This window comes from Urocitellus parryii, chromosome 2 (genome assembly GCF_045843805.1).
Source record: "Urocitellus parryii isolate mUroPar1 chromosome 2, mUroPar1.hap1, whole genome shotgun sequence".
NCBI lineage: Eukaryota > Metazoa > Chordata > Mammalia > Rodentia > Sciuridae > Urocitellus > Urocitellus parryii.
This window is the reverse complement of record NC_135532.1, coordinates 241,400-257,882: the sequence shown is the minus strand read 5'-3', so window position 1 is coordinate 257,882 and position 16,483 is coordinate 241,400. Positions and strand designations below refer to the sequence as shown.

The following is a 16,483-nucleotide window of genomic DNA, read 5'->3' as shown; positions in this document are numbered from 1 at the left end:
GTGGAAGAGTGTGATGGAGGGAGGTGGCTCAGGACATCACACCAGGAAACAGCACTCTTCCCAACACGGCAAAATATAAACCCCAAAGGCACACACCCAGTGACCCACCTCCTCCAGCCACACCCTACTTGCCTATAGTACAACCCAGCTAATTCCTGTAGGGGCTAATGCACTGATTAGGTCCCAGCTGTCGTAACCCAACCATTTCACCTCTGCCTTCTTGCAGTGTCCCACACATGAGCTTTTGGGGGACATTGGGCATCTAAACCATGACACTGGGGTCAAGAGAAAAGTTCTTGTACAGTTTTATACATTTGGCTAGTGATTTTATTTTTTGGAAAGATGTTAGAATTTTTTAAATACATATTATAAGTGATACAAGACAATTTTAAAATTTTTTTCATAACTGAAATTAGCCAAGGAGTCTTGCTGTGACTCCCAGGTGGGAGTTTCGTTAACCACACAGTCTGCCCATTTACTCAGTCTCTCAAACTCTTCCAGTCCTCTCTTCAGTGGACACATTGCCTACTTTTTCATAGAAAAACGTGGTTATAACATTTATTCACAGTATCATTAATAAATAAGGTGTTATAAGAGATGAACTTTACTAGCAAGTGAAGTGCTCCCTTAAATACCCAACCTTTTTTTCTTAAGCTATTTAAAATGTATATTTTTTTTCTACCTTCGTAAGCAGAACAATAGTGTCTCTTGTGGCGTGAGGGTAAGGCTTATCCATCACCCTTGAGTCTCGTAGCGTCTCAAAGCTCCGTTATTTCATTCTTCAGTTTCTTCTTTTATTTATGCTTGAAACACTTGGGAGAAAGATGTGATAGCCAAAGGGAAACATGAACCAACAGGAAGGTGTGGCACGAGAACCGGTAATAAGCTGCAAACCGGGCTTTCAGGTGTCAGTAACCGCGGCTGCAAGTGAAGCCCGCCGCAGGGACGCGGTACGCAGGGGCGCAGGTCTGCAGCCGCTCATTCTCTCAGGATGAAATTCGGAGTTCCTGGATCGCAACACCAGCCTCAGCACCTGCCCGCAGGAAGGAGCACCAGGTAGCGCGTCCGGGAACCAGACCTCTGCAAGCGCAGGAGGACGCCTAGAGCCAGAGGGGTCTGGCAGGATGCGCCGGGGGCGGGGCAGTGGCGGCCGACGTCTCGCGAGGTTTCATCCTCGCGCAGGCGGCAGCGGCTGGCGGCGAGTACGGGATGCGCTCCGAGAAGGAACGGGCCGGAGGCCCGGGCGCGACCGTTGGTACCCGGGGCCCTGGCGGGAGGGAGAAGCTGTCTGCCGCGGAAGTCCAGTTCCGCCGTGAGTCACCACGACGAGAACCCGAGCCGCCAGCCTCTTCCTCTGGCTGCGGGGGCGGGGCCGGCAAGCCTCGCGAGGAGAAGAGGACGGCTCTGAGCAAGGTGAGCTGGGCCTGGGGCGGGCGGGCCGCGAAGCCTCGCGAGAAGAGGACGGCCCTGGGCCAGCGTGGGCGGGGCCGGGGGTGGGCCGGACCTGCGAGCTCTGCGGGACGGGGCCCGGCCGGGCCGCCGGACTTCTGCAGGAGGAAGGGGCAGCCCTACGCGAGGCGGGGCCGGGCCTGGAGGGCCGGGAGAACTTCACTAGGAGAAAGGGACGGCCCTAAGCAATTGCGGGCGGGACCAGGGGCCGGCGGGGCGGGTGCAGAACTTCCCTAGGAGAAAAGGAGGGCCCTAAGCGAGTGTAGGCGGTCCCGGGGCGGGGCAGCTCGAGGCCGAAGGACGGCCCGGAGCTGGTGTGGACCGGACCGGGAAAGGCGAGGTGTGCCTGGTAACGGGAGGATGGCTCTGTGCAGGTGAAGGCTTGGTCCGCGGGGCACTGCGGTATGAGGGGTGGGAGTGCCCGCTGTGGGTTGGCCGCAGTGTGTCTGGGAGGGGAGCAGGTCTCCTAGGCCCGCGGGACCCTTGGTTGCAGGATGAGATGTGCTGGGCGGGGGTGTGTGCGCGAGGCCGGAGAGACCTTTGGCTGGAGGGTGGGATGCACACTGAGGCTGGCCGGTCTTCCGGCTGGCGGTCAATTGGGGGACGCCCCAGGAGTGACAAGCCGGCGTTGTCCCTCAGGTGGTCCTCAGACGGCTGCCACCAGGCGTCACAAAGGAGCAGCTGGAGGAACAGCTGCACCCACTGCCTGCGCACGACTACTTTGAGGTGGTGGCCGCTGACCTCAGGTAGGTTTTGGCGCCCAGGTTCGTGGTGTGGGCGAGAAGCTGAGGGTAACAGCAACCCACTCCTTTCCCATCTCCCCACAGGACCCAGAAGTTCTCACAGACTGCAGGACATTCCTGAGTTGGCAGGGCATTAATGGAACTTAGCAAGAACCCTCTGTGATGTCCTCACAGTCCAAAAGTTATTTGGTGACATCAGACCTTACTCCATGTAGCTTTAAAGCATGTGAAGAGAGAACAGTTGGTCAGTCCTGCATGTATACCCTGGTGTTGCTAGTGAAGACCAGTCCCCAGGTGGCCTCGGGCTTCTCCTAGCTGCCACACCTGCCAGCTGGGTCCTTCTCAGTACCTGGACATACCTGCCTCTGTCTAAGTCCCTATTTAACAGAGGTGGCTATGAGATAGGGGAGGAAGGCTGAGTTTGCTGTAGACCCCATACTGTGTGCCACTGTAAGTACTAAAGTGCCTGGAAGTGCCTCTTCTTCTTCGGTATAGATGGTACAGTCAGCATTCTCTTCTCAGAGGGCACAGTGGCCTGCCTGTCCTGATGCCACAGGTGACCTTTGTTTCCTGGCTCTGCACAGTGGCAAAACTAGCCCAAAGCATTCTCCCCAGTAAAAAGCCCTCAGGTTGTGACTTATTTGTGTTTTCAGTTTCTTGCAGAAAAACATCCAGATTGTTATAATTAACTGAGAGATGAACCTTTGACAGAAGGGCTGTATCTGAAGTAGTTTGCCATTTCCAGAAAAGAAGAAAAAGGGCAAAGTTCCAGGAGTATTTCATCTTTACTAACTGCTTCTGCTGTCCTGTATTTCAGTCTGCACCCTCATCTGTACTCCAGAGCATACATTAATTTCAGGGACCCTGATGACATCCTTCTGTTCAGAGATCGTTTTGATGGATATGTCTTCATTGGCAATAAAGGTTGGGTTCCTGGCTTTTAAACTCTTCTAATGAAGATGGGATGTTTGTGAGTTTTGATTAAGAAATTCTCAGTCATATAAAGTAATACCATAAAATTTGACTGCTACTCTATCATGTGCTGATACATTAAAAACATTAAAATGAGGGCTGGAGTTTTGGCTCAGTGGTAGAATGCTTGCCTGGCATGGGTGAGGCCCTGGGTTTGATCCTCAGAACCACATGTAAATAAATAAATTAAATAAAAGATCCATTGACAACTAAAAAATATTTTTAAAAAAAACATTAAAATGATAAACCAAGGAATTCTAGAAATTGAGTGATGATGACAAGGTTATCATTAGAAAATGGAGTTTTTTGAGTCAATTCTCTGGATGAATGAACTTTATGTCAGAACTAAGTTATTTTTCCTGTAATTGAAAGAAAATCTCTAAATGTATCTATATCTTGTCTTCCTAAATGAAGTATTCTGCAGTGTATTCTTGATTAACAGTTCTTGATAATGTTGTGGGGAAGGGGTTGAATCTGTGACTGATTGTGCTGGGTGGTATTGCCTGGGGGCTGCCTACCCTTTCTGGGCCTGCTTTTGGTGTTTTTCTTTCTCCTCTCCTGTCACATGGTCCTGTGCTATTGAGTCTATAGATCATTGATGGCAAACTGTTTTCAGCCCCCCACTGCCTGCCTCTTGCCATTCACCTCCCCTCCTCCACTGAGGGTGTCAGACTAGAGGAGGTCATTAGAGTGGCAGAGCTAGGGGCCAAGACACAGTCAAGTAAAGGAAAGTTTTAGTACTTGAACTATCAGGACATTTGTGTTAATTGCACTGTTCTTTGTCTTTATTTTTTTTTTTAACTTTTTAAAAATATTGGTAAAATATAGATAACAAAATTATTGATTTTTCCTTTTTTAAATGTACAGTTCAGTAGTGTTAGGTATATTCACCTTATTCAACTAATTGCCAGGATTCCCTGCAGCTCACAAAACTGAAACTATACCAGTTAAATACTAATTCCACATCCCTCATCCCCAGCTCCTGGCAACCCCAGGTCTATTTCTGTTTCTGGGGTATGAATTTGACTACTCTGCATACCTCTTATTAGTGAATCACAGCATTTGTGTTTCTGTGACTGGCTTATTTTTGTGACTTAGAATAATGTCTTCAAGGCCCATCCATGTTGTAGCGTGCTACAGAATTCCCTTCCTTTGTAGGACTGAATAATATTCCAGGTTTTAGCTGTGTGAACCTGAGTGTACAGATAGGTCTTTGAAATTCTTCTCTGAGTTCATTTGTACAAGTACCCAGAGGTGGGATTGGTGGGTATACGGTCACTCTATTTTTAGTATTTTGAGGAGCTGCCAAGCTGTTCCCCAGTGACTATGCTCTTCTGCATTACCACCAGCAGTGCACAAGGGCTTCTGTTGTTCTTCTTCCTCACCAGCATGTATTTTCTGTTTGGCTCTCATATCGCATTGTGATTTAGATTTGCATCTCTGATGTCTGTTGAGGCAGTCTCATACTATGCATGCTAGCCTCTTGTAGATAATCTTTGGGGGAATACTTAATTCAAGTCCTTTGTACATTTCTTTCTCTCTCTCTCTCACTCTCTCTCTTTTTTTTTTTTTTTTTTTTTTTTTTTTTTTTTTTTTTTGTGGTGCTGGGAGTGAACTTGGCTTCATGCATGCCATGTAAGCACTCTACCACTGAGATACATGCCGAGCCTGCTCTGTCTGTTTCTCAGTCAGTACCTCTCTGTGGCTGAATACAAGTCTGTGTGCATGCTGGATGTTAGCCTCTTCAGATATAAGATTCCCAAACATTTTCTCCCATTCCACACATTGTTTTTATTCTGTTGATCGTATTCTTTAATGCATGGAAGTTTAAAACTTGGTGCCAGTTGATCTATTTTTCTATGGCTGCTCTTGCTTTTAGAGTTGTATCTGAGAACTTATTGCCAAATCCAGCAGTTTAGGGCTTTTCTGGTACGTTTTTTCCAAAGAGTTTTAAGCCTTTCATTTAGGTTTGTTCCATCTTAATTTTTGTAAATAATGTTGGGTAAGAGTCCAATTTAATTCCTTTGCACCGGATTCAGTTTTCCAAGCACCATTGTTGGAGAGTCCATCCTTCCCCCATTTAGTCATGACAGCCTTTTCAAAAGTCACTTAAACATAAGTCCAGGGGACTTTCTGGGCCCTGTGTTGTAGTTCCCTGGGGGGTATGTCTGTCTTCAGGCCAGTACTACGCTGTTTTGATGACTGTACTTTGGTAGTGAGTGTGGAACTGATTTCCCTGAGGAGCATTCTGCTGTTTTAGCATGTAACTGCCATGTCCCGGGAGTCGGTGCAGGAGGGAGTTGACATCGCCCTGCTGAAGTGCCATTTTCATTCTCATTCTTGACTTTATTCTGTGTAGTTGAGGTTGGCACAAAAAAAATGTCTTCCAGATAAATGGGAATCAAAAATCAGTCACCTGACCATTACTGACATTACTGAAAATAATTATTCATTAGATTTGGCTCCAAGGTGCTAGTGCTTCATGTGTTGATCAAACATGTGACAGATATTTTTCAGTGAGCATCTGTTTTCTTTCTCCTGCTCCAAATAGTAACAAATCAGTTTCTACTGCTTCCATTCTCTACATTTTTATTGGAAACAAATTTTATTTGGAACATGATACATACCCTTGAAGCACCCTTTCCCTTTAGTTCTGTGTCTGTTATAAGCGAAGTAATTTCCTTGAATTGTATAACAGATTGGTAACTGAATTAACCTTTGAAAACAACAACAAAAATTATACAGCTAAGTTGGCTAAAGATGTTTCAGTGACAAGAGTGTTTGGAAGGGGATGGGGAGGTCAGTCTGGTGAAATCCACCCTTTCAAGTTAGCAGTCTGAAGATCTGAATGTGTTCAGCCATGAAGCCCCACAGTGGGGCATGTCATTAGTGAAGATTGTCCTCCCACCAGCTTGTCCTTTGTTTAAGTCTGGAGTTTGCTTGATCTTAGGTGAGTGAGCAAGGCAGAGTTCAGAGTTTGGACTGTGTCTTGGTCACAGGCCTGGAGTACCCTGCAGTGGTGGAGTTTGCCCCATTCCAGAAGATAGCCAAAAAGAAGCTGAAGAAAAAAGACACTAAGACCGGGAGCATCGAAGATGGTAAGACTATTGAAATGCTGGATCAGGAGCTGTGAGGTTAGACACCTGGCCCAGTGTCATCCTCTCCTGTGTGTGAGGAGGAATATGTTTATTTTTTTTCTTTTTTCAACTTACAGATCCAGAATACAAGCAGTTTTTAGAAACATACAGTGTGGAGGAAGAGAAAACCAGTGCCAATCCTGAAATCCTTCTGGGAGAGGTAGAGGCAAAGACAAGAGAACTCGTTGGTCTGTTTTTCTCATTTCTCTTTTCTTTATGGAGATACTCATATATAGAATATTTATTCCTTCTTTTCATGATTATGGTAAAGATTTAGTTTGTTGTAGACTTGGCAGAATTGCAGTGTTTTTCAGGTTTTTTTCTTAAATTTATTTTTTGGTTTATTTGACAATACCTTTATTTTATTTATTTTTATGTGGTGCTGAGGATCGAACCCAGGGCCTTACACGTGCTAGGCGAGTGCTCTACCGCTGAGCCACAGCCACAGCCCCAATGTGTTTTTCTGTTTTGACAGAAGGGTGGTTGACAGAGGGCATGGATGTTTCTGAGCTTTACTGATGGAGAGCACCTGAGTTTCTAGACAGTCACTCTAAGCCACACCCTCTGAAGGATCAGTGCTGAAGACATGGGAGTGCTCTGGCCGTCTGGAGCCAGTAGAGATGAGGTGCTGCAGTCAGAAGAGTACCAAGCACTGGGGGAAGCCAGCCAAGCCCGTGAACACCCAGCCAGAGCACAGGGTCTGGTTAGGATCCAACTGAACCCTGTACCCCAGAAGCAGTCACATCCCTAGACACTCCCCTGTGAATGCGAAGTCTCTTCTCTGTCACCAGGCAGATGCTGTAGTTGAGTGCCACGTGCACCTGGCAGTGTCCTCCTTCCCCGCTGGTCTGCTTAGTGCCGGGCCTCTCTACCAGGCCCTATTGCATCTCCACGAGACTGTTCCTGCTCACTTAAGACTTGTGTGATGTGACAGTCACTGTTAAATTTGTTTTTTTATCTGTTGGTCTCATTCCATGTAAACTCCCTCTCCTTTCATTTTTCCACTTCCCCAAGGGAACCATATTTTCAACTTTGTTCTCCCAGAGCATAGTAGTTTAGGAGTTGAGTACAGTTGAATGAAGAAACAGGCTGGAGGCTGGGACTTTGCGGGAGCAGAATGCATTATCTGCTGTGTGTCGAGAGGCATAGGAAGCCTGGTGTCTTCTGGGGGTACTAGTGAGGTGCCTAGAGTGCTTCTTTTTTTTTTTTTTTTAGAGAGAGTGAGAGAGGAGAGAGAGAGAGAGAGAATTTTTAATATTTATTTTTTAGTTCTTGGCGGACACAACATCTTTGTTGGTATGTGGTGCTGAGGATCGAACCCGGGCCGCACGCATGCCAGGCGAGCGCGCTACCGCTTGAGCCACATCCCCAGCCCCCCTAGAGTGCTTCTAGGGAGCCACAGGAGCTGATTTGTTTGCTCCTGTCATTGCTGCATCCAGGGTGGATTGTGAATATCAAGGGACAGGCTTGGGCACTGGCTGAGAGGCTTGCGTACCCAGGAGGCTACTGGTACTGGACTGGGAGATGCAGCATATATTTTGGAGGTAAAATAGTTAGGGAGGATAGGTGGATTGGTTGTAGAATATAAGTGACAAGGGCTGGGGATATAGCTCAGTTGATAGAATGCTTGCCTTGCATCCACAAGGCCCTGGGTTCAATCCCCAGTACTACCCCTCCCCCCCCAAAAAAAAGAGCTGATAAGTGACAAAAAGAATTAAAGGCTCCAAATTAAAATCATGAAGTGAACCCTGTTATGAAGGGCAGACTCTGTCTGGATGACCTCCTTGTTATGAAGGGCGGATTAGCATTTGTGGTATGCATTCTACAGTTTCTTCAGATTCATGTAATGATGGTGCTGTTTTTGAACAGCAGTACTTACAGTATCATTTTCTGAGCTGCAGTCTATATTCTGATTTTACAGAGAATGAATGTACAGGTTGAGTATCCTATATCTGAGATGTTTGGGACCAGAATTATTTTGGATTTAGGACTATTCTGAGGGCTTGGAATATATGCATGCATTTAATAAGCCACCTTGGGGCTGGCCCAGGTCCAAACATTCAGCTCCCATGTTTCAGCACACCTTGCACTTCACCTGTGGGGGGTTCTGCACTATTTTTCAGCACTTGCATTTTGAATGACTTATCACATGAGATCCGATGTGGGGTTTTCCATTCAAGGTGTCAAATCAGTGTTCAAAAGTTTCAAACTTTGGAACATTTCAGATTTTGATTAGGGATGCTCAACCTGGATTATAAAAAATTGCAAGAACCTACAGGTTTATAACTATTGTATAGGAAATAGAGAAGTATTAAAGTGAATATATGAATTTATAATTTAATGATTTCTTTAAACATACAAAGACATATTTGTAACATTTGGCAAGTTAAACATATTGTTCTCATTTTACTTTTATACTGTCTTTGTGAATAGTATTTTATTTTATTTTATTTTTGGTGGTGCTGGGGATTGAACTCAAGGCCTTGTGTATGCTAGGCAAGCACTCTACCAAGTGAGCTATCTCCCCAGCCCCCATGAGTAGTATTTTATGACTCCCTTAAGAGTCAAGAGCTGCATGTCTACTGGGCATTTCCAGATTGCTTGGTTTATAGTAATGGAATAAGAACTCCCCTGGATACAGTGCACGCTCATGTAGATTTTTAAAATAACATATGTCCCCAAATTAAAGGTTAAATTGAAAATAAGTATTTAAATAAGAAAATTTTATTTAGAAGTTACATGTGTGCATTACAGTTTTTTGTGTTTTAGCTAGAAGAACCACGCCTCTTTTGGAATATATTAAAAATAGAAAATTAGAAAAGCAGGTAGGTCTGGCATTTACCTGGTGAATATCCTTTTTGCATCTGCTGTTTCCATTCAGAAAACTTACACAGTACTTGTCCATACCTTCAGAGAATTCGAGAAGAGAAGCGAGAAGAACGGAGGCGGAGAGAGCTAGAAAAGAAACGTTTGCGGGAAGAAGAAAAAAGAAAGAGAAAAGAAGAAGAAAAATGCAAAAGAAAGGAGGCAGATAAACAAAAGAAGACTGCTGAGAAAGAAGTGAAGATCCAGGTAGTTGTGAGGAACCATTCCATTTTTTTTTTTCCAAAAACAGTTTCGCTATGTGAATTATGCTTTTGAGGTCTTTTAGGTCCTTAGGATTTTAAGCAGATTTTCAGTTAACCTAGTCTTTATTGTTAGAGCTCCCTTTCCATTCTATAGCTGGGGTTTTTAAGGCTGTGCCCAGCCCCAGGGGCTCCTGGACTGTCTATGGGGACCACAGGACCTGGAGAGCAGAGGAGCCCACATATGGGGTATCTGCTCACATCTTTCTTTAAAGAAAAGTTTTCCTGGCTGAAAAGTACCCATTTAGATCACTGTCTTTCCATGTGCTCAAACTTGGGCTCATCATTCTCTTGTGGTGACAGCTCTTTCTCATCTAGTTTCTCTTATGAGGCATGTATTTGTTCAAATACTTCAAGGGGATTTTTCTTTGTAATATGTTTTGGTCAGAATTGGGATCAGCTTTGTCTGCTTGGGACCTTATTAAACCCAGATTTCAGTCCAATGTGATTGTATCTAACTTCACAGAGGTGCCTTAAATCCTCTGTGAAGTTAGGTACCTTATAGAGGCTCGATAGAATTGTACAACACAAAGAAAAAGAAAAAACATCAGGACTCAGGGAGAGTGGGAAAGAGACAGCTATAGCACAGATTACTTCCTGATACACTCTCTAGTCAGAAATAGAAAATTTGGTCAGAATCATGCTTCTCAGAAAACACCAGCTCTTCCAGGAAGTGGAGTTTTCTCTGGGTCTTTTTTCTAAGAGAATCTCTCCTGGGGATTCGCTAGCCACAGAGAGGACAGTTTCTCAGCAGCATCCCACAGAAGCACGCAGATATGTGTATCTGTCAGGACTGCTATTCCCAGAGTCTCACAGCTTGGCCTGGTCAGGGCATCCTGCTGGGTGAGTGCTGTGCATCTCTGGGCACTGCTGCTGGTGCTATACCTGAGCTGATAGAGTGTCCCCCTTGGTATTTGCTTTTACCATCTTGAGGATGAGAAAGGAAAATGGACGTGGGAGACTGGACATGGATTCTTAAAACTGCACATGGAAGTCATGCATGTGATCTTCCCCATGTAAGTGGCCAGGACAACTCACATGGCCCCTTAGTTCAGAGGGAAAGCTTGAGACTATGAAGACTGACATAGCTGCTGAGGACTGTGTCTCCAACTGTCTCTAAAAGCTTAAGGACATTTGTGCAAAGTAGACTTCATGATGGGACAAGAGCCAGGCCACTCAAGCCCACTTGCTTCAAAAGTGGAAGCAGGTTCTCCAGGTAGGCAGGTAACCATTTGTGCCAGACAGCCACCCATAGAGTTCAAGTTGACTGGGGTAAGAAGTGGGTGCAGATCTGTGTTGGTTTAAAATATATAGTCTGATAGTGCTATTGAAATCAGAGAGCCTAGCTGTGACTACATAGACAGACACCTGATGGTGGATCAGGGGTTTTCCTCAGGAAGCTGCCTGGAGCACGGAGAGTTCTCTGTGTATGTGTGGGTCAGGGCTCATTCTCCATGGTACAGTGAAGTCTGGCTGCGAAGGGAGGTGCCCATCTGCTGTGACCAGTGCCGCCAAACTAGCAGGTTTCAGCGAGGGGCATGGGATATTAGAAGGAAATTAAAGAGTCAACACATGCAAATCGCTGCTCTCTGGTGGCAAAGCAGGTCTAAAAAATTACACCAGCAATCTTTATTATATATGTCTCTAAATCAGGTTAAATACTATGCAAGCATTATTCTTTGTATTCATGAAAGTTACAGAGTTAGCAAGAGTATGCAGCTATTTCCTCAGTTACATTCTACAGTTGCAATGGGCAATGTTAGGAGCCTTGTGCATCTCTCAAGAAAGTCCATTGTTTAAAGTTACTAACTCACTTGCAGATTAAGGAGCAGCGGAACTGGTGAAATGTTGTTATCTTAGCAGGGAAGTTCCTTGGTTCCCAGGAGCTGCCTTGCCTGTCAATAAGGTTGAAGCTGATAAGACTCCAGCATGGAAGATATCTCCATAGCAACTAGGCATCTATGCCTTTGCACAGAAACTTTCCCAGTCCCCAAGTATGCCACAGTCATGAAGTCATCAGGGACCTTAATCTCAGATACTGGTCTCCCAGTCACTGTCACCGCTGTCTACATCTGTCATTCCAGAACTCAGTTCTGTCTTATTGTCGTGTCCAGGAACACGGAGGGGACACCCTGTGAACCTTAGCAGCTAACCCAGTGCCTGCCTGATGCTTTATAGTCCGTAGATTACCACTAGTTTTTCAAAAAGAACCATGGAAACTTGTAGTCTATAATTTCAACTATAGTTTTTAAGTAGGACTTTTGAAGTATTTGAAGTATAGTGTTTTATTTCCGTATTTTTGAGTATGCAATTAAAATTTAAAATAAGCTAAATAAATAAATAAAATTTAAGTCAACAAAAGTAAGTCCAGCATCCTTCATAGGAGGAAGAAATTAGAACATGACAACAGCTAGACTAGAGGAAGAGCTAGGCAGGTCAAACCTGAGAACAGCTGTGGCTCCCAGCCTAAGGTCATCCACCTGTTTAGCTCTTAACAGGCAGGTGTGTGTGATTTGGGATCTCTGACTTGTGAATCAGCTGGAGAGTTCCAATTTTTTAAGAACCTCAAAAATAAAACCTGCAGCAATGTCAAAAGAAGTCATACAAACAGCCTAAGGGTGTTGTTCATAGAGAAAGGAGCACAGGGGCCAAAGCCCACAGGGAGCTTGATGGGGAGGTTGGGTCCCAGAGATGCAGATAGAATCCCTGAATCAGTGGTGGCTCTAGACCAGTTATCTGGAGAAGTTCTGACTGGTGTTGGGCTGTGCATATGTAGTGCAAGCACAGACCAGGACCTGATTACATGTATGAGCATCAGCACACTTGTACCAGACAGGAACATGCCTGACCTCAGCAGCCCTTGGTCTCTGGAAGCCTCGCTGTGTTGCGCTTCCTGAGCCCAAAGTGCTGTCCCCACTGTCTTGCTCCTGGCTCACCCCAGCCCTGCTTGCTTTGTCCTTCTTAAACATATGGACTGCTCTCCCCAGCCCTGCCCTGGCTGCTCCTCTCCTGGCCTCAGTTTCTGTCTCACCTCTGCAGAGTCTCCCTTCTTCTGCCCCTCTCCCTGGGTCTCTGTGCTTCTCAACTCTGGTTTAGTATGTATGTGGAGCTTTCCACCTCTCCCTGAACTGAGCTTGTTCCTCTCCACCCCTAGGAGGACTACTGTCTTGGCTAGAATGCCAGCCATGGTGTGGGGGGACATCTGTCTCACAGCCACATTCCCAGTGATCAACAGAGGGTCCTCTCGTGCCCAGTCTCAACTGAGACACTTGGTCTCTGCAGAGGGATGTGTCTTGTATGCCAGCAAGAGAGCCTCAGCCTGGGGACTGGTTGCCAGAAAGACCAGGGTGGGACTGGAGAGTGGGGCTTTGAGCCCACCTGCAGTCTCCCAGGAGGGCTGGTGATTATTAGTCACTAGCAGCTGGGGACTCAATCCTGCCTTTGTGATGAACTTCAGAATAACACCTAAGATTCCTCCAGGTTGGTGAACACGGAGATTCTGGGTGGGTTTGAGCTGGAGTCAGGGCACATGGCCCCCCGCAGCCACACCAGGGAGGGGCTCCCAGTTGCACCTGTACAGTACAGAGTGGTGGGAAGTGGAATACCCCTGAGTTCTGTAAGTCCTTACTGCTTATCCAGTCTTTGCCAGGATGGGTAAGAGGGTCAGAGGCACCAGTGACAACCTGAGTTCTGCACCTGGAGCGGGAACCTGCCTGGGGACAGACACCAGGTAGATGTTCTTGTAAGTGTGAGTAACTGCGGTTTTAGGCACATGAAATTATTTGTTGAGTGAAGGGGCATGGAGACCATTGTACTTCTATAATGCTCATATTTATCTCAGACACACTGCTGATGTAATTTAAAGGAAGGTGGACAGTTCCCTAAAAAGGAATGTCGAAGGTCGTGACTCCACACAGCTGCAGGAAGAGGGCATTGCTGGTTGACATCCACAGGGTGAGAGACAGCTGGTGCTTGTCTCGGGGATTCCTTCAGTGGAGCATGCCATGTCAGGGGTTCTCCTGCACTGCAGGTTTAAACACGCTCCCTTCATGGGTGAGGACAGAGGTCTCCAGAGCGCACCTCCTAGTGGTGCACAGAGTCTCTGTGGTGCTGGGCTCTGGGGGGCCCCAAGTGCAGATGTCCAACCCCTGCTTCAAGGAATAGAAAAGGCAGTGTTTGAAAACTATAGACTGGGAGCTGGGGATGTGGCTCAGTTGGTAGAGTGCTAGCCTCACATGCACAAGGCCCTGGGTTCAATCACCAGCACCACCAAAAAAAAAAAAAAGAACTGACAACCATAGATGTTGTAAAGAACAGACCTGTGGGTGACAAGAAGGGGAATGCTTAGAGTTCCACCACCAAGAATGGTGATGGGTGAGTGTCAGAGCCTGCGGGCAGTGTGTGCTCGTGGGCCAGGCTGCAGTGGTCTGACCCTTCTTGGTGTCCCCCATTGTTGAACGACGTGGCTGTGTTGTGTGTACATAAAACCGGATCATGTGGCTGTTCTATTCTGTAATGAGCATCTTTTCATTTCAAAACATCATTTTTCATAACTGTAGAATATTTCATTGACAGATCCACTGTGTGTTGAACCAAAAACCTGCTTTTTGTACCTCTGGTTTAATTCTTTAGCTATTGAAGCATTTGGGCTTGATACTGATATGCATTTTTTAATTACTTAAGTTTCTTTTATAATATGCTCTGGAATGCTGATTTGTTAACGTTACAATTTCTCAGCTTCTTAAGAAACCAGAAAAAGGAGAGGAATCAACCACTGAGAGACCAAAAGAAAGAGGAGAAGAAGCTGGTGTTGGAGATGGCAGGCGGGAAGCCCACGCCCCCTGCACAGTGATGAAAACCAGGCTCCCGGAGAGCCTGCCGGAGGCGCTCAGGGAGAAGTGAGTGAACTCTCCTACCACCCGTGGCATGGATCCACAGTGTCAGCATGTGTGTCATGTGTTCTGGGAGTCTGGAGAGTGCTGCTCTCATGCCTTTGCCTCAGTCTTGCCAGGAGCATGGTGGACACGGGGCCTTCGGTCAGGTTGCACCCAGTCAGCAGGGCGCCCTCTTCAGCCTGCACTCAGGCCTGCAGGCACTGCCTCCATGGGCTGTCCTCCTGTCAGGTGTGCCTGTTTGTTCTTCCAGCACCCCGTCTGGCCCAGTGTTTCCTGCTGGCCAGGTCTTTGTGGTAGAGAAGTAGATCTTCGGTGCTTGGTCCTCCTGCTCCTGCTTCCCCTTGCCCTTGCCTCCTTCCTTACCCCTCTGCATGGTTCTGTGGAGGGGGCTGAGGTGTAGAGGCAGCGTCGGTGTTGTTGGCCCACAGGTCACAGGATGACAGTGATGGAGAGCAAAGGGACCTGGAGAGAAGACCTCGGGGGGGAGAAGCTGAAATGCTGAGGTGCCACCTGGACAGCAGCAGAAAACATGGTGCTAACTCTGAGTTTGACAGGTTTGCCAGGAGGAACGAAGATGAGCTGAGATGGGCCAGAGAGTCCACCCAAGATAGAGGGAAGAAGGGGCACCAGGACGGGGGCATCCCCATGGAGACGGCAGAGAGGCTGGCCAGGGAGAAGGAGGACAATGGCCTGACCCCCAGGAAGGAGCGTCTGGGAAGCAAGGTCCTCTGAGCCCCTGGGCTGGTCCTCCCGCAAAGCTCTGCTCCAGGGCATCCCTGTACTTTGGCAGTCTCATGACTGCCTTTTCCAAATTATCTCATTAAATCAAACAAGAGAATCTGCCTAGCGTGTAGCGTTCCTGCCTAGTGTGTGGTGTCCCAGGACGGGTCTCCCACCGCGTGAGGCCCCCGCCCGTAGGTTGACTTGTCATGGTCTTCTGGAGCTCTCAATCTCTTGGGGCACATCAAACCTGCAGTGAGCACCGGGCAGAGCCCACTGTCTCCTCAGAACCAAGTTGCTTTTCACCAAGAAAACTGTCTTGTTTAGTCCACGCTAGACATTTAACCCACTGACTTCAGAGTGAGACCCTAGCATTTACCCTTCAGACAACAGGAAAGCACCAGTGGCATGCACACGGCCTCCGAGCACCCAGTGGACATGGTGTTGGGTCCCGCTCAGCCCAGTGACAGCTTCTCTTTCACTTTTTTTTTTTTTTTTTTTTTTTTTGGTGCTGGGGATTGAACCCAGGGTGCCTTACCACTTAGCTACATTCTTAGCCCTTTTTGTTTTTTATTTTGCAATAGGGTGCAAGTTGCTGAGCCTGGGTCTCCAGCTCATGATTCTCCTACTTAAGCCTTCTGAGTTGCTGGGATTATAGACCGCTGTGCCCAGCTGAATTTCACTTTTGTTTGGTCGCATTTTCCCAGAGAAGCATTGGTACTGTATTGGTAACAGAGCTGGGTTCCACGTCCATGCTTGCCCAGCCTGCTGAGCAACTTGACTGTCCTCTATCTCTGGTTTGTCATTTTAAGAATATGAATGGGAATTTGATGTGTGACCCTGGAGACAGGCTGTCTCCATTCCATTCACTTGCAATCCACTGGAGCTGAATGTTGGTGATGTTCATTTGTCATGTTTCAGGAAAGACCAGCCTAAGACCCAGAGGAGAGCTTCATGCATGATAGTCTTATAGTACTTGACATTTCTGTAGACCCCTTAATCTCAGGGGACAGCCATGGGCCTTTTTTGAGAGAGCACCTTCACCTGCTTCCCTCCTAGCTGCCTGTGTAGGCAGTGGTGGTAGTCTGTTAGTCTTCAGTGGCCCACAAGGCCTGCCCCAACATGGTGTGTTGAGGCACTTTGGGATGACAGTTGCTACTTAGGAGGCCAGGATGCAGACACCATCCTGGGGAGGATGAGGCCCTGGAATGTAGACCAGGTGCCTGCTGAGCCTCTTTCTGCTCTTCTCACTGGTCTAAAAAGAAGTAATGCTAAACACTTGGAGTAACTTCCGGGGGCCCCACACCCAGACCGGCACTAGGTCATGGTGAGCAGTGCATCTTAAGAGAGGAGAGCTTGTCTGCAGGTCATTCAGGTCACGTGTGGGGCCCATGGTGGCCAGGAGGGTGCTGGGCAGGGAGCCTGCTCCTGGGGCTCTGGGC

General features: G+C 47.1%; 1 protein-coding gene across 3 annotated transcripts; it reads left to right on the top strand.

Moving 5' to 3' along the window:
• The first annotated feature begins 325 nt into the window (after positions 1 to 325).
• On the top strand, positions 326 to 15,159 carry Upf3a (UPF3A regulator of nonsense mediated mRNA decay). Of its 3 annotated transcripts, none has more exons than XM_077795096.1 (9): positions 326 to 1,413; positions 2,089 to 2,195; positions 3,010 to 3,116; positions 6,164 to 6,262; positions 6,379 to 6,489; positions 9,071 to 9,126; positions 9,215 to 9,376; positions 14,164 to 14,324; positions 14,876 to 15,159. In XM_077795096.1, the coding sequence occupies exons 1-9, from the start codon at positions 1,210 to 1,212 to the stop codon at positions 15,051 to 15,053; spliced, it is 1,185 nt and encodes a 394-aa protein (XP_077651222.1). In that variant the 5' UTR covers positions 326 to 1,209; the 3' UTR covers positions 15,054 to 15,159. The 3 variants fall into 3 exon arrangements, with proteins under 3 accessions (XP_077651222.1, XP_026237734.2, XP_077651221.1); XM_026381949.2 differs by having other exon boundaries at positions 9,215 to 9,373; positions 14,750 to 15,157; XM_077795095.1 differs by having other exon boundaries at positions 14,750 to 15,157.
• The last annotated feature ends 1,324 nt before the right edge of the window (positions 15,160 to 16,483 follow it).